The following is an 18,514-nucleotide window of genomic DNA, read 5'->3' as shown; positions in this document are numbered from 1 at the left end:
TCTGTGTCTGTACTCAACTTCAGAGACTCATCAGGATAAGACTTGATTGTACATAATGTCATTACAGGGGAAAATTACCAAATTCATTAAATCTCTATCTAATTTGTTAAATTAAAAAAATAAAAAAGTATTAATCCTTCAGTAAGAAAAAGCAGTGTGATGAAAAATAATAATATTGATTATGTGTCATCAGATTAATAAACATAACATTGGTGCTTGGGCCACATGCATTAAGCTTTCTGGTGTTTTGAATGGCAGCACACCGCCACACATGTAGCAGCTCCTAGTCGAGGCGTCTGTTTCAATTTCCCTGCTCTCTTACAACAGCCCCCCTGAGACGAGTCATTAGCTGGCTCAGACAGCTGGGGGCACAGGGGTCCTCAATGTGCTCCCCCCCTACCACCACCACCACCACCCACCCTCTGCTTCCTCCTCCCTCTCCATCCCAGCGTCTGTCCCGTCAGCACAGCTCCGTATGGCGAGTGGAAGACTTTGAGCTCCAACCTGCCTCCGACGTGACAGCCAGCATTTGTTTAATGTCGCTTGAGGTTAAAGGGGAGGGCTGCCCCACAGGGGCCCCAACCATGTCATAAACACCTCTAATTATCAATTTCTGCCCCTAATGTTGTGGAAAATTACCCTGGCCCTGCTCATCCTGCACCTGAAACATACACTGGGTGATATACCTCCCTTTGTTTGGACCAATCAGCCTTTAAGAAGAGAGTAACATAAGGTGGAGGAGCAGGGAAGGTACAAAACTACAGGACACACCAGTGAGCAACAATATCAAAGCACCTGACACCTAATGGTTTTATGTAATGCAACGATGCTACATTATTTTACTTAAGTTGAAAATTATCGACTGATTCTGCAAGTCGAGAATTCACTGTGGCGTTATTAGCTGGCTGTTAGTGTGTATGAGGGCCATCAGGACCAAGCTGGGTAATGAAGCACACTGGGGATCAGGAGTCTCTCTCCTACTTTCCAACCAAGATCACCTGGGCAGCAGAATAGGTATCAGCCTACCCTGTGATTACAGTGTATTGCACTCCCACCACGGAGATGACAGTTTAAACATGCTTCAGGATGAAGGCTATATGGGTGAGACAAAGAGGGGGCTGCTAACAGCTTCCTGCCTTTACCAATGCCACGCTGAAAATGAATGAGAATGAAAAAAAGGGGTGAGAGAGAGAGGCAGAGGGGGGATGAAGAGGAAGGTGGGGGGAGTCATTTCATTGTTATTCAAGAGGCTTCGGGTGAGGAGCACTATGATTCCGCCAGGCCCCTTGACATGGCAGCCCTGCCTGTCCTCAATCAAAACCAACGGCTGCAATTAATGGCAAAAATTAGAAACAATCACCGCCTCCCCCTTATTATCCTCAATTAGAGCGTACTAATCAAGGCCTGATCGCGCTCTGCTGCTCTCTCCAAACTAAATGTCAAACTTCATTACGGCCTGGCGTCGAAATCAAACGCCCCACATGCTATCACCCTCACATCGGGAGGCCAAGGTATAAAACACAGTGCCACGGGAAAAGGCTATCTGTGCATTAACTACCTGTGTCCTCATATGCAAACTAAGAGGATAAAAAGCACTTAGATATAGATTAGCCCAGGGCGGAAAAGAAACGAAGGACAGAATGAAAAGAGCGAGTGGTGTAAACTTTTCCACATACGAAACTCTGATAATTAGTACATGAAGATGTACAGTAGTAATACTCTGTGTCCAAACTCAACTTTAAAAAAAAAAAAAAATCATACTCATCTAATTATTTTCATTAAGAATTCATCTCCTGAATTAATTTCCTGATTTTTTCTAGTCTGAATTTTTGAAATGTAGCAAATGTTCTTGTTTAGTGAGACCAACAGATATAATAAAAACCCACAAGATATTTGGTTTGCTGACATAAATATAAACATAAACAAATAAAATGAACAAATCATCACATCTGAGAAGCTGGAGAATGAAACACCAGTGCAGTGACTTGAGTGTCTGGGCGGATGCTGATTAATTCTTTCTTGATCAGCTTAATTAATTATCAATTATCAACTAATCATATCTGCTCTAGTCTCCACTTAGTCATTAACTGTATTTTACAAGAAGTAATGTGTAATTGCGTATTTTTTAAGGTATAATTATACAAATAATAGTAGTAGTTAAAAAAAATAAAAATAATAATACAGCATTGGATTCATTGCAGTCACTTTGACCATGATTTCAGTTATCGCCATCAGCCGTCCTACTTTGCTCTGACAACTGTTTGAACCTCTTGCTTTTAATTCAGGTTCAAAGACTGAGGTGTACCAAGCAGAGCAGAATCTAAACAAGCACCTGGTGCATTAAGAATGAGTGTCTTTATGAATGCAAGCAATAGAAAAATTGGGCCAGGATTTAATCAAAAATCTGCGCTCAATATTCAAGAGACGTTACTACCTCTGCTTCTGACTTTGCTCAATAGGTTTACAAATGAGGACATTCTTTAAATAATATGGAAATGGTTACCTGGCTAAGATGCATTCATCCTCCAGTGAATCATCAATCTGCTGTTTTTGCATCTCAGAATCACATTTTGTGTTAACCTGCAACCTTCACCAAGGATAATGGAGTGATTGGGCTTGGTTCAAGTCAATTCAACTGGCAAAACATGAGCACCCTTCGCCGTGGAACACCCTCTATTGATTATTGAAGCCACATTAGGATGAAAGATAAGAGCGTCGCGTTTCAATCAAGTTTATATTTTCTGATCGTCCGGCTCGCGCTGCAGACATATCCTTACATCTTCCTGTTTTAATTCAGATTCTTCAGTTGTGCGGGGACATAAAAACAAGATGTTCGGAGAAAGTTTTTGAGCTGTAACGTTGTGTCCCAGCACATTACCAGCCTTAAACTGTCTGCACTGACTATCCACTGATTACAGACACACTCCTTTCCCAAGGACGAACAACATATCTATCATTTGACTCCGCGTTTCTACTATTATTTTCAGCTCATTTGCCTCATTCAAGCTCATTTGTGGTTACCTTAAGAGTAGCATGAAAATAATTGAAGAAAGTAGAATAATGGAGCAAATTGTGGATTTGATTTAGTTGAATACTGGGTGTTGGTTAATGAGCTATGTTAATATTAAAGGCTTTTCAATTTAGCAAACATGAAAATGGGAAAATTCGAGCCACCTTATTTCCACGAGTGCACAACGTTTAGGAATTCCTATTTGTCCTGCTGCAGACCAGCCGCCGAACACACGTTCACAAACATCCAGTATGGAGCCTCTTTTTTCCTCCCACACACACATTATAATACAGACGCAAACACGCTCCGTGGAAAAAACTCACATACAAACAGCGACACAAAAATATTCAGCGAGAACACACACACACACACACTCTCACGCTCATTTATTTGAGGACCCCACGAATCTAAGTAATTCTGCTTTGGGCATGCTGCTGATGGGAGACAGGGGTAGGGGGTGATGGAAGTGCCTGCGTCCAGGCAGAATTGATCGTTTGGCAGCTCCAAATGAGAGACAGGCTTGTCTGCGGAACCACGAGGGCCATGCAGTTGGACTCCAGCAGCGCTCATAAAGTGCGCTCTTTAAACTGCCGGGGCCCCTGGGAGCCCATGGGGAGGGGGGGAGCCGCCGCCGTGCTAATGAGAACTACCAGAGTGCAAACATGCATGGAAATGACTGTTATTCTGTTGATGTGCATTTAAGTGCTTTTTTACTGCCAACCACAAAGAGAGGGAAATAACTGGTGATGAATGGTACCCCCGAAAAGCATTCATTTTCCTCTTCGGAAGAAAAGAGAGGAAAACAGAGGAGGAGGAGGAGGAGAGGAGGAGGAGGGGGGCAGAGAGTAAGATGGAAGGTAAAGACAGGATGGGTGTGTGTGTGTGTGTGTGTGTTCGAGGGGGGGGGCATGCATGGTGAATATATTATCTTACTTTACTCAAGTACAGTGACAAGGTGCGATGTGACACAAAGGCAGTGAGTGGAGATGCATCGATGGCAGAAAGTTAACCTTCACTGTTCCTCCTCTCTGAGCACGCTCCCTCCATCAGAGAGCGGCAGCCCTAAAAGGTCACAGCGATCACAGCCCTGATCACCTAATCATGAAAATGAGGCTCGTTTCACCTGTCTGAGAAACCCAAGGAAATGGCATCTCCATCACACCACTGCACCTCCACGTCGGATCCATCCAGTCTGTTTGAATTGCCTGAACTTGTAATGTGTGGGTATTTTGGCTGCACTATGCATGATGAGGGCTTTGGAAAAAGGGGGTGGGTGTGTGTGTGTGTGTGGGGGGGGGGGGTTTGTAAGGGACATGTGGAGGGTCTTACGGGCGCCGCTGCTTGTACTGGTGTTGATGGCTTCATTCCACTGGTCGGCGCTGGACACGGAGAAGGAGCGTTGGTGCATGCCGTCTTTGCTGCCGCCGAACACCAAGCCGCCCGTCTGCAGGGACGAGCTGCTGTTGGAGTGAGTGGCGCCTGCAAAACAAGTGACAGACACAAGAATAATGAATCCTGACTTCTCACGTTCTCTGCAGCCATTTGAATTCTTAACTCCACCTGCTACGGTTTGTTTCCCTTTTGAGCGAGAAAAAAAAAAAAAAGTCTGTAAAAGAAGTGATAATGATGTAATTGAGTTCACAGTTTTTCCGTAGTTTCCACAACACTTCAATGTTGCTGCCGCCGCCTTATTTGTGCACGTCTCTCTGTCAAACAACACCCCCCACCCCCCACCCCTCTCCTCCCTTCCTTCACAGAGACACACACAGAACCCCTCTCCCTCCGCCTCTGCCTCTAATTAGCCCTTAATTAACAAGATACACTCTGAACGCTAATTATCTCGCCTCATCCCTCTGACTGCCACATCGATCTCCACTGGCGTCAGCAGGCGTTCTCCCCCTAACTTCCAATCAGGCATGCCACAGACGCCTGGCTCTCTTTACTAATTCATGGGCTAGGCTGCACCATGTGAGGTCCTTCCCTCCTGTTCATGAGCAGTCGCTACAACACATCCTAACTACTCTGAAAAACTCAGCCACACATTTCCACTGATGTGACGGGAAGCAGATTAACAGCTTAAGGCTTTAAGATGCAGCAAACAGTGTCATGTATAATAATTTGTTGCTAACTTGTGTGATTTTGTAAAAGAAAAAAAAAACACACACACATACACATTACATATTTTGTATGTCAAAGGAAAAAATGGCTTGTTCATGAATGAAATTTGCAGACAGTTTCACGGTAAGTAACTTTAAAGTTTCTTTCAAAGTTTTCAAAGATAATAACGCCATAATCAGATTTTAATGACTTAAACACCGCAAGGTTAAAATTTCACTGGTTTTGTTTTAGGGTGAAAAAAAGAATAAAGAGCCATCTGTAATTTTCTCAACCATGCTTTCCCCATCTTACAGGTATCACACATGAAGCCCTTTTGTTCAACAATTACAAGAGAATATCAGTTTCTGATTGAGGTGACAATAACAGAAAATATAGTGTGTGGGTCGTGTGTAAAGTAAACTAAGCGGCACGGGTGCTTGTTAGGATAATATGTCCTACTCATTATCTAGAGTAATAAGTGTATCAAATTCACATAATCATGTCTAATTAGTATCAGTAATTATCTTGTTGGGCCCAGGAATATTAATCTTCAGGTCCCAGAGGGGAAGGAGCAGAATCGCAGCAAGAATGGGCGAGAGAGCGAGGGAATCATGCTGAGGAGCACTGACTAAATTAGCATGCTGAAATCAGAGCGGAGGAGGAGGAGGAGAGGGGGGGGTGGCGGGGGCAGAGCCGAGGCTTTGAGGGGGATACTGAAAAGAAAAATGTGAAACTTTGTTTATGAAAAAAATAATAGATGAATGACACATAAAATCAGCTCATGACTTCCATAAAAAGGTCTCTGATTACTTGTATCATTACTGAATTAGGAGTATTTAATACTATGATTTATCAATCACTGCAGTAACGCGTCGCTTTGTTTCCCACCAAGCACCCGATATTATACAAATAAATGTTTAATCACTGTTTACATTGATTCCTCTAACAAAATTAATTTTCTACTATTAAAAGGGTCCACGATTTTTATCCCCAAAGTTTTGCTCTTTGACACTTTAAAGAAGAGAAAGAAAAAAGAAAAAAAACTCAGGTAACTACGAGGCAACTTCGATTGATATTTAAAATTCAACAATCACGTCTAATTGTCAAATTGGATGCTAATGATTAATGAATTATACATGGCTGTATCCATTAGTCCCCAGAGACCACTCCTGCATAAAGGGGAGGATAATGTAATTACAGTGGAGAAATAATCAGCCTGTGGCATTAAAAGCGCACTGTACGCGCAGCTCCAGCCAGGCCTGACACCAGCACGTTTCCCCGCTCCGGCACCGGCACGTAGTGGACTGACAGTGATGAACTACAAGTTAGGACCAGATTTAATGCAGGACGTCGCCACAGACGTCCACAAGAGTGATGTGAGGGTCACACACAAATATACCAAATATTATTTAATTTCAGTGTAGTACATGTTAATAATAACAAATAGAAGATTTAAAATGGTACTATGATGCAATAGGACATCTTAGGTATGAATAAATTATACTATATTAACTTGAGAGTGTTTATTACTTCTTTAATAATTAGTAATGAACATTGTAGTGCAAAAGCTTTTTATTATGATCTTTTGTTCACAGTATCCTTCCTGACATTTGCTGAATACATCAAAGCTGAATTTGATGTGTAGCTTCTGTCGATCAACACATTAACTCCATCTTAACAATTAAAAAAAAATGAAATGGGTTCCAGCTTCTTTACTGTGTGTAAGTAAGTAGTGTCCTACCAACCAAATGTATGGTACTACTTTACTTGAGTTTTTCTGTTACTTCATACTTCAAAACCATCATATTTTGCACTAACATTTTACACCACCTCATGTATTTGACAGCTGTGGCTATGAGTTACGTTGAAATTTCAGATTTAATATATAATGCATGCAACTAACACTGAGTGTTAAAATTAGCTCCACATCAACCTCAGCTGCAACTTTAAAATGCCTCTTACCCTTTTATGCATTAATGTAAGTAATATTAACATAATGATATGATGGGAAGCCATATGGTTACACAGTGAGGCTGTGTGATAATATTTCTAACCTCAAAGTGAATGGGGCTCTTTACCTTTATTGTAAACTGTAGAATTACTTTCACCTCAGTAATAGATAAGTACTGTAAGTACTGCATACTTCTAAAACGTCAATATTTCATAGTAAACTCCTGCACATTTTTTGTCAGAACTAATAAAAACTTGCAAAGTACAAAGCCCCATAATGAGTATTTCTGGCCGCCTGTATCATCATGTGTATAAAGAGATAACAAAAGCCATACAGTGTGTACTGCAGGCTATCCAGGGCTCGGGTGTTAAGTAGAGGCGATGGATTAGCGGGGGAGCAGCGCTGCCTTGCTTCTCATTTCTCTTTAGACCGGGCCGTCAGTGGGCTGATGAGCCGTGACGAGGCCTGACCCCTCCGTGGAGTTGTTGCCATTATGTACAAGTAGTGGGATAATGAAGCATTCATGCTAATGTGGGCCAGGCAGCACATCATCTGCGGCTGTGTGTAATCCACCACCATCATACCGACCAACGCCCAGATGCCCCCGCCTCCCCCCTCCCCTCACCAGAACCCACCCAACCACCCCCTCTACCCCTGATACTGCCGCTGCTGCCAGTCTCCACACAAGTCACTTAAACATTCACACTTAGGTTTTTATACACTACAATTTCACTAAACATATGGACAACATCAACAACAACTTTAAATATCTACTTGACTTAGGCATATATAGGCCTAAATATTTGTGTGGATATACAGCACACAAATAGGATTTGTGAAGTTTAGCTCTGGTCAGCTGAAAAACTTACATACAAGTGCATGGAAACTTGTAGGCCAAACTGTAATGAAGTCGAAACAGCCATCTAAGGGTGTTGGATTATAGTTGTAACATCCAACATCTGCCAGAATAATTGGTAGAAGTAGAAATTTTCACAAACATTTGTGTTCACATTTACATTACACTTATTAATTTGGCAGACTTTTGCCCAGACGGACGTACACATGAGGCACAATCCAAGACACAACAGTTTGCAGCCTCAATGTACTGTAAAAGAGACCAGATTTAAACACTGACTGCACCAGTGTTGGACAAAGACTCCCATGTTGGCAGTGGCAGTGGCCCTGCTCAGCCAGTATGTGTGAGTGTCTTCTGGTTATAGAGTGCTGAGGATCAGAGTTGGAGACAAACGGTGGTGTAGAGTGAGGAGGGACGGAGCTGAACGCTTTCCTGAAATCTCCAACCTTTCTCTCCTCTACCCTCTCGCAGGATTGATTAAAAGTGACTGGGCCCATTAATACTTTGATACAATGTATCTGTCGCCAGTGACACGGCAGGATGCGTGTTAACAGGGAGGATCATATTTAAAATGGTTCCGCTCCGCACACAGCAAAGGAATTAAACCTGGCCGCTTGGCAAACTCCTGGGCGCATGCGTTCTCTCATTTACTCTCTGTCTTCTCAACCTCTCCTCTTCATCTTCCCATCTCCCCCATCCACTCTGCCCCTCCTCCTCCTCTCTGTCGCTATCCCTCTTCTTCCAGTGATTATAAAGGTCTTTAGATCTAAGGAATGAATGAATTACCAAAGGCAAAGACAAGGCTTGTGATTTGGGCGCCGTGAATGAAAAATTACCCCTTTGTTCCCTTCATCAATTGCATGTCTAATGAAATCAAAATCCCGATCGCATAATCAGAAGAGGGTCCTCCACCCTGAGAGACACCTGATGTGATTTGTAACCTTTCTTCTCCTAAATGGAGATTAAGGCAAATCTCCCTCACATTGTTCCCTGATGCACCAATGGATGGCAACAGAAAATCTAGGAAATTCGCCATTGAGGCGTCTTTTCCGAAGAAATGATTGTCATTGTTGGGTTTGAGAAAAAAAAGGAAACTAAAGGAGAAAACAAACCAGTTGCTGCTGTTTTCCCCCCAAACCTTCTCTGGCCTGTTTTCTGTGGCTCCTTTGAACGTCGCCCCTCAACCCCACACTCAAGGTTAACAGTGTGTGGGATGAAACAACCTCAATCCGGTGTCCTCTGCTGTGTAAACTCCTACATCTTTCTGCTTGTGACTGATTAACCCGTTCAGCGGTGGCACCACTTTGGCCGAGTGGAACAGCGACCGGCCCAGACCGGACAGCGCTAATGGTCCCTGATGACCCGTCTCTGGCTCTGTACCTGCTCTCGGGCCAGTTTAGCTTGAACACGGGTGATGGAAACACTGTGCCCATTTCACAGCTGATGAAGGACCCCGCCTCCCTCTGGGGATCACTTTGCTAATTAGTATTAATTACTCTTAATCCTAAATCCAATCACTGACTTCCAGTTTTTACGCCTGCCAGACTCGCTGCAGCCTCCGGTGGCACGGTGCACTGGGAGGAGAGAACACTATTTTTAAACTTGAGGTAAACTTGAGGTGGTGAGACCCTGACACGATGCTCAGGTCCAAAATGTTATCTGATACTGTGACCCCTCCACCGCAGGGGATGAAAAATAACTAGGCCAGTCTCATAATGATGCAATCATCCAATAAAAACAAACCTAAAAGTGATGAAATGTGGCATATTGTTTAAACACAATTCTTAAATTCCCTCTCTGGTAATTTGGGGAATTATTAGAATATCCTCATAGATGCTCATTAAGTCACCATTTGTACAGTTTACTATGAGGCAGCTAATTTCCACGAACAAAGCATATACAAGGAAGATAATTAAGCTGTTGGGACCCATTTTTATGATTAATCATAAACTGCGATCAATTAGTATGGTAATAAAATACTCATTGAGTAACCATTACATATTGTACCTGTGATTATGAAATATATGAGCTCTCTCTTTACCTAACAAGTCTTGTCTCTTCGCAATTATCAAAAGAAGTGAATGTGATACCGACTACAGAACTTGACCTAAAATAAACAAGATACAATTGTCATTTCCCCCCCAAAAAAACAAAACAAAACAAAACAAAACAAAACAAAACAAAACAAAACAAAACAAAACAAAACAAAACAAAACAAAACAAAACAAAACAAAACAAAACAAAACAAAACAAAACAACAGGATATTTTCATTAACTCCATTTACATAAGTCTCTTCAGCATAGCTGTAATTAAGGAATATTTTTTATTCCATGTTCAATCTAGCTGTAATTTTCTTGATTGATTGATCATTTTATTAGGAGAAATGTGACCATTTCCTAAATTTTTAAGAAATGTTTTCAAAATCATTATTTTGATGATTTGAAGAGTTTGAGCCTCAAAATACACAAAAGTATAAAACACTGAAAAGTGTGCAACCATCACACTTTAAAGGTTGTATGTATTACTGTGGCCTTTAGCCTTGCGATGAGGCAGGTGCTCTGGACTCTTACCTGTGTTTCCTATGCCCAGCTGTAAGGTGCTGCGGTCCTTGGTGAGCCCATTTGTTTTGGGGCTAGCGGTGGGGGCGACGGTGGCCACCGCTCTGGGTGGTCGCTTCCCAGGAACCTTGACTGTGGTCCTCAGCAAGTCAATCTCTTTCCCATGCACGTTCTGCATGTAGTCCTGCATAAAGTCAAAAAACAAGAAGAGCATGACATCAGTAAGTGGTCGTCACTCTGCACGAGTCCAAATATTTCTAAATATTTCCCTCCATACGGGGAAGTGATTATACACAGTGGACCAACAAGGATCCAGGAATTATGGAAGAAAAACAAATTAAAAGACTATTCAATTTCCATCCCCATTAGTCACAACCCATCTTTAGACCTTCCACTAAGGGTTTGTGATAGTGGAAAAATGATTGTGAAGCCATTATACATCACCTGTGCCCACGCTGTCTCTCCAAACAGCGAGATGTTAGGCTTAATGAATGCAAACAGTCTCACTCTCTTTCAATTTGGCTATTTGATTTGGTTTAACGCGACTACCGCCCAAATGTGGGAAGCCAAGGTGAAAATCATTGGGCTCAGCAGAAAAAGACCCAGATAGCGGCGAGCTCGGCCTTTGCCGTCCCCCCAACGGCTCCTCTGTTTTATTACCGTGTCATAAAGCACTCATTTCTTTCCCAAGCCTCCTCGCTAATTACCCAGTGAGCGCTCTCATTTCATTTTATTGCTGGAATTAACAGCCTGATCGAAGCGTGCAAAGCTATTAAGATGTGTGATTAAGCCACATTCAATTAGTTTCTACAAACAATTTAATTGATGTAGCAGATAGAATTAACAGAAGGTGATTGTGTGGATGGCTTGGCTGACTGCGAAATTAAAGGTTCCCCTCTTCCACTCTCAGTCTGTCTCCCTCCCTCTTTTCTTCTTCCCTCTCTCCTTTCCTCAATCTCTCTCTTCCCCTTTTCTCTTTCTTACTCTGGCTCTGCTCCACTGCTCAAAATGAGCTTGAGCTGTTACCGCACTAATGTAACTGTCTCCCTTATTTCACCTCCCTCCGTAAGTCAACAGACTCATAGATTCATAGATTGCCCCGATGACCTGTAATAGCTGTAATGATCAAGAGATAGCCTGTTCAGTCAATTACATACATCACTGTAGCCCAGCGCTGCTCTACTAATAACTGCTTGTAAATTAAACCACTAACACACTGTCAGTGCAACAAGGCCACACACAAGGTTCACGTCTAACTGTTGGGCTCCTGTTCAAAGTTCAAGTCGTCTCATTAGATGCAAGATGCTGCTAATAACTTCCACCCGACCTGGCCGCATGATTTAAACCTGCCAAACACCGGCGAGTGATGGGAGGAATCAAAGGGATTTCTGAGTGTGACACGGGGGCTCCTGAGCTGTCTGCTGCCAACCAGCCGAGTGTTTAAGAGGTATTAGCGGCCCAGCGGGATTCTGACAAAGATGGATGTGGGAGGCTGGTCAGGCTCTGCTGCCATGCGGTGGGAACCATTATAAATACAAGCCAGCGTGGAGTCCGGGCACAGCGGGCACGCAGCAGCACAGCCATGTCTCCATTAGCCAGCGCTGGGGATGAACACCGCAGGGGGGGTCAGATATGACCACTAGGACACCCCGTTCCTTAATACTAAGCTTAAAGTCACAGGGTTGGCTAAAACAGCCGTTAGATATGTAGATAATTCTCTATAGAAACTGTGAGGAGTTGTGATAGAGATCCACTTCACCACAGCAGTGATGTTAACTGGGTTTTGCATCAGGAGAATCATGCACGCCCTCCCCTACATTAAAAACCTGCAGCAGCACCCTTGAGTACAAACAGTAGTGTAAAACACACATAAAGCCGATTGGAAAAGAAATGGGGAAGGGGAGGAGGGGGAAAGTGGGATTTTTGAAACTCACATGTAAACTGGGGTGGTAAGTGAGGACGCCATTATCACACAGTGTGACATATTTCTTTTTCCACTCCTTGTTGAGGGATTTGCCACTTCGCTTCAGGAGGATTCCCTGTAAGAGACAAGGCATCACGGTGAGCATCCTCTCAGAGCAGCGTGGTGGCTGATGGGAGCCATTTTGGATGTTAAATACAATAAAGCAGCATTATTATTGATATTTCACATTCATTATGGTGGTCATATTGAACACTTTCAAGTCATAAAGCAAACAAAAATCAATGCAAGTGACAATTGTGAAACAGCATGGAGGGGAGAATGGAGAAAATAAACACAACAGTCATTGTAATTAAACCCCCTTTAAACTGTCTGTCGGTATTATCATTGTTATAATTTGTTTGAGTGACGCATTTGATGATTCATAAGTTTTTCTTACTATGAACAACTGAACCCCCAAAACTGGCCAAGTTCCTCTGGCTCAGAGTCCATTCAGAAAGGGAGACAATCCAATTTCCCAGACCTCCTCCCTGCATTCATACACATAACATGCTGAACTCTGGAAGACCTCTCAATCCACGGATTAGGGAGTGTGATCTCCCCTCTTCAAAGACCACTCAGGTCTTATTCTATTCTACTTTATCTTCTGGGGCCTTTTAGGGCCTCACATGGTTTTCCTTATCTGCGGAGTAAATCCACCGGTAAACAATGCAGTTCCTCTGCTGGAGGTGACCAAATGCTGCTGAGTGGAAGGGCCAGGAGGCTCTCTGGGGTTAAATAGTGAGGAGGGGCCCGCTTAATTAGGGGATTAAGACAGGAGGAGGAGGAGGGAGAGGGGGGGGGGGCAATGTTTGTGCTTTTACAGCCAGGGCCTGTGTGCGTGTGTATGTGTGTGTGTGTGAGTTAAAGGGGTGGGGTTGGAGGGGTTGTGTTTTACTAGCCAGCCCCATCCTGCAGGCTCTAATCCTGATTAACACATCAGGAAGAGCTGACCCTTGGTGACCTGGGCACCAGGCTGTTTGCCGACAATCATCCTAATCCGAACCCCGATTCATCCGAGGAGGGGTAGGTGAGGGGAGCTGGGGGGGGATGTTGTGTAAGTGCTGACTGTTGGCTGCATGCTGTGAGTCAAGAGTTTGGATTTCTTCAAATCTTATCAATATACCTTTCTGTCTGTTAGTGTGTCTCTGTGGCAGAACTTCAAATATGTCTGAAACGTAATCCTACGCCTCTCCTCTAAAGTGATTCAGTTACAAAGTAAACAACGTTATTGTTTTATTCTAACATAGGAAAAGGTCATTTTTACGCCCTACATTTTTAAGACCACACAGAAAACAGACCTGCATTGATGTGTTCAATAAAATAAGTTTAATAGATTTTTCCTTTTTGTTTTATTTTGAAGTACAAAAAATGTACAATCAGTTGGGGGAAAAATAAATAAATAATAAAAATATTCAAATATCTTATGTATTCAAGGCAATGTACTCTGATTAATTGCTGTTTAATAAAAGAAAAAAGGCCTTGCTCAAAAATAACACTTGAGCATTTGAATTTAATATACACATTACTATTAATATCAGCGAGCATTAGTGGACCATTTTGAAATCAGTGATACTTCTGATGATTTCCCAGGAAGAAACATTGTGTTCTTCAATCAATAAGTTGCTTACTGCCCTGACTCCTCTCAATTTAGTCAATAAAAGAACTGTAAACACTTTTTAAATGGCTCTCTAATCATACAGAGTAAATGATCCTGGCACAGGGCCTCTGGCGACTTTATAATGCATGTTTTACAAGCATATACAGTATGTTTCTCATCTCGTGGTCCCACTGAAGCATACATAAATCTATACACGCAATCAGTGTGGAGTTTCATATATTTATCAGAGCTGTGAAGCAGATCAATAAAAAAACGAACACAATTATGTGAAAATCTTTACTTGTGCAGACAGAAGGTTTATCTGAACAGTAACTCATTACGGCTGTTATGTATCTTTCATAAACCATGTCACTTTATTTAATTGGATTTGAAATTATTTGTCATAATTGTTTTGCACACTAAATTGGCCACTGTGGTCTTAATGTGATAGTTTGACATCCAAAGGTAAGTGTGGTCCTGTGCTTCCCCCTCAATGACACACACACACACACACACACAGACACACACAAAAAAGATGAGTGTGTTCATCCTGTGCGACATAAGGAAACAGGCCGATAGTCAGACGCGCTCTCTGTGTCCACACAATTGTCATATCTACACAGAGGAGATAGTGTCTTTTCCTTCTTTTGTCAGACGACCAGGAGAAAAGCTGCATCCTGCCACTGTGGCTGACTGATAGGCTGGCCCTTTGTAACCGTCCAGGGAGGGTGTGTGTGTGTGTGTGTGTGTGTGTGTGTGTGTGCTGGGGGTGAGGGGGGGTCAGTGATGGAGCAGGAATGCACTCACTGCTGAGCCCCTCAGCAGTGAGTGCATTATTATCCTCACTCACTATTTTTATAGATGGGGGGGCAGGAGGGAGAGAGGAGGAGGGGGGGGTGGTATTCGGTGTGTAATTTGGCCTGATGGGGTGAGGAGGGGGGAAGGTAAAGAGGGTGGGGGTGGGGTGGGGGCAGTGGTAATTAAGCTCACATTGACACTTTGATCTCCTTGATTGTGCATTTGACTGGCCTGGAGACCAGTGCCCCCCCTGCCCCCTCTTCCTCTGTCCCTCCCGACACATCTGTAACCAGATACCCCCACACCCACCCCCTGCTCTGAGAAAAAAAACTTCTTTGGAGATAAAGAGGGAGCGGGCTTATCTTGTCAAAAGTTGCATTGATACCCCAGACTCCTATAACGTAGTGGATAAGAAGAGTGGGCGAGCTTAAAGTGAAGGCTGCTCAGAGGGGGGATCTGTTTAATCTGTGACAGTCAACCTGCAGCTCACCTGCAGATTAGCCAGGTTCTGCAGGGAATTACACTAATCTACATAAAAAAACAAGAGCTGCACTGAGATCAAACAGAACCGCCATGTTTCTGAAATGGCCACCTGCAAGGTTTAAAAATCTGCTGTTTTTTTTTTAGGACATTTACAGCCATTTTTCAAGACGTTGTGCACAAATCAAACCACCACTTTTAACTTCTGTCGTCTTATTCACTGGTAACTTTGATATGAAAAAGATACATATCTACAAGTATAAAAAATAATTCTGAATCATAAAAACTTGCAACCATTTCATGAACATCTATTTTTACTCACAGACAAATGGACTGATAGATACTGTATCGGTCTAACAGTGGTTTCCCTAAAGCGTTATTATCTGATTGAGTGAGGGGGCTTGGAGGTTTCACCCTGCCATTAGTTCAACTGGACCAAAGCCTTTGCAATTTCCTTTTTTTCCCCTTCTTCTTCTTTTTTTTGGGCTCAATGTTAAAAAAAGACCTTATCTTCTATCATTTGCAGGTAAAGAGGATAATATAAGGATGCTGACCCATTTTCAAAAGCCCTCATATAATCATGAGTGATTACTAATCAATGTGTCAATTACTTCTCCTTCAGTTATAACTCGGACCTTTGGAAAGGATCCTCACTCAGATGTGTAATTCAGTGTTCACTACCACTCCTCTGCTCTTTTAAAGCAATGTGTGAATGTATATAAAAAAATAAAGAAGGAAATCATAATGAAATGAAAAATTTCTCATAGATGGAAAAAAATGAACTATTTCAAAACACAAATTACTATGTATTATCATTTAATTTAGTGCAAAGTGACACAATATGAAACCACCTTTAAAAAAAGAAAATAAATTGTCAGGCTAATGATCTAATGAAATTCTGCGCTAATTAATGTCTGTCTAAGTTGATTATATGGACGCGCATGAATTAACTTTTATGAGGAAATTCTACCCACACACACTCTCATCAGCAATAAGAACATTTCCACTTGGACCAAATGCTTTTGTATTAAAAGGTAAAATCCATGATCCAGTTTATTATCAGAATTGATCACAGAATTGGAATGATCTTCCACATTAATGAGTTTGAATTCACAGATTAACACAAGCCAATAACATTTATTGTCATGCTGTTGGAAGTGTATTGAGATTGGTACTAAATACATTTATTAAAAATGATGATTAAAATATCGCTATATTATCTGTTACGGTCATTTGAGAGACATAGAAAATGATTATTGTCATTGGCCATGAAGGTAACTCTTCAATTACATAATTTATGAAATCAGAAATTAAACATATGTGCCTTTAAAATAACGCTGTTGTATATTTTAAGTTTTATAGGTATGTGATTTACACAAACAGGGACATTTCATTGCAAATAAGTGATCTGATGTTATGTCTGAACCCCCAGGCTTCTTCTCTCCTCAGCTACTCTGGATGTATAATGCTGTATTATGTCGACATCTAGTGGTCACAGCAACAAATGGCATTACCCAAATCACACTGGTTAGCTCTATGGCCTCATCACTGTGATTAAATCTTCAAAGCACAGAATATCAGTGTTAAACAGAAAAGGGACATCCACTGACACAAAAGGGATCATACTTACCTACAGAGTTATGGGAAATGTAGGGGGAAAGGGATGAGTAAAACTGCTTACCTGCTTGATAGGTATGGCCCTTCCACTGCCTATGCTGTCTGTTTTACTGTCAACGCTCTTTGCTTGTTCACTGGCTTTCCGTGACTGCAAGGAAACAAGAGAGTCAGTCAGCAACTGAAGCCACAGACTGACAACGAGGCACAGTGGGTTGTGGAGGGGGTGTGAGTTGAGGTCTTGGGTGTACTTGTATGTTGGGGTGAGCGTGTGTGTTTGAATGTGTGTGTACGAAAGAGAGAGGGAGAGAGAGGAAGAGGGAAAGAGAGAGAGAGAGAGACTGGAGGTCAGAGGGGGGGAGTTGAGAGATTTTTTGTTTTGAGCATTTGCAGTATTTGTGGAGAAACTCGACGTTTGCAAAATAAAAGTCTCAAAAAGAAGCTTGAAATTAACAGACAAGCAGACCAGCAGAACAAACAGCAGTAACATCGACGTGCAAGTTCAAAATAAAAAAATAAAAAAAGAGACCAAACCAAGACCACACTAGACACATCTCAACACAGAGGAGACCAAGGACGACCACACATTGAGTCATGACTCAGCCCTGAAACCCTTTGTGAGGGGGGAGAGGGGATCCTTCCCTTGCCCTTAGTGGACCTGCAGACCAACTGCTGCTATACCCAGTGTAGCTTCAGCTGCACCTTTAGCATAGCTGCACTGATAAGGGCTTTTGTGGTGCGGTACATGAGTTAAAAAGTAATAACAGGTTAAAGGGAGAGAAGGGAAAATGGTTATTTTAAGAAGACTTCAGTACAAGTAGGTTCCTCTGAGCTTTGCCCTGTGAAACCTGGTGGGACATAACATTCTTTTGCAAGCATCAAAACAATTTAAATGTCAGAAACATGAAGAAATACATGAAAAAATTTCAAAGTCTGGTTCGTGCCTGTGGAAGCAGAAATGGTTAGAGCACAGTACAGTAAATATAACCTCACAAGGAAATCAATCATGTAAAAAAAAAAAAGTACCTTCCCACCCCAACACAAATAAAGAGATGAGGTACAGGCAGGGACAGACATGAGTGTGTATGGTCTCACTCAGAACATGAGAAATGTCCAGTCACCAATGGAGAAGAGGTAGAGTCTGAGTTCAAGTAAACCAACTCTGGTGTTTATATTTTTTCCAACATTTTATTTTTTTATGATGACTTGTTTAGCTTCTATACAGACACCATACAAAGCAAGTCACAAATTCACTTCAAAATATTCAACAGATTGAGCCAAACATTGCAGTTCCCACAAAATATAGGATGGACAATAAAGGCATTATTTCATATATTCCTTATATGTATGTACTTTTTATAGAGTACCATTGTAAATAAAATACAATACAAGATATACAGCAGTCTATATTTTTCGTCAATCCGTTCATGATAGAAAAGCGATTATGCAAGAGTTCATAATCTCTGTACCAAACCTAAACTGAGGGAAATGAAAATAAATAAATAAAATAAAAATTGGATGTGCAAAAGTAAATAACTTAAAATAAATAAATAAATAAATAAATAAAGGGAAAATAAATGTTAAGTTTA

The 18,514-nt window shown here is 41.9% G+C and overlaps 1 protein-coding gene across 1 annotated transcript in view; it reads right to left on the bottom strand.

The window, feature by feature from the left end:
* agap3 (ArfGAP with GTPase domain, ankyrin repeat and PH domain 3) overlaps positions 1–18,514 on the bottom strand; it is a 70,595-nt gene that overhangs the window by 26,374 nt on the left and 25,707 nt on the right. Inside the window, exons 9-12 of the mRNA XM_085805619.1 lie at positions 16,993–17,076; positions 12,408–12,512; positions 10,486–10,657; positions 4,340–4,489 (exon numbers count right to left, since the gene is read on the bottom strand). Of these exons, the coding sequence (XP_085661745.1) occupies positions 4,340–4,489; positions 10,486–10,657; positions 12,408–12,512; positions 16,993–17,076 (511 nt within the window). The remainder of the gene's footprint in view (positions 1–4,339; positions 4,490–10,485; positions 10,658–12,407; positions 12,513–16,992; positions 17,077–18,514) is intronic.

Source organism: Trachurus japonicus, chromosome 17 (genome assembly GCF_045865225.1).
Source record: "Trachurus japonicus isolate A0001 chromosome 17, Traja_1.0".
NCBI classification, from domain to species: Eukaryota; Metazoa; Chordata; class Actinopteri; order Carangiformes; family Carangidae; genus Trachurus; species Trachurus japonicus.
The sequence above is the reverse complement of the archived record's forward strand: the minus strand, read 5'-3'. Positions and strand labels throughout refer to the sequence as shown.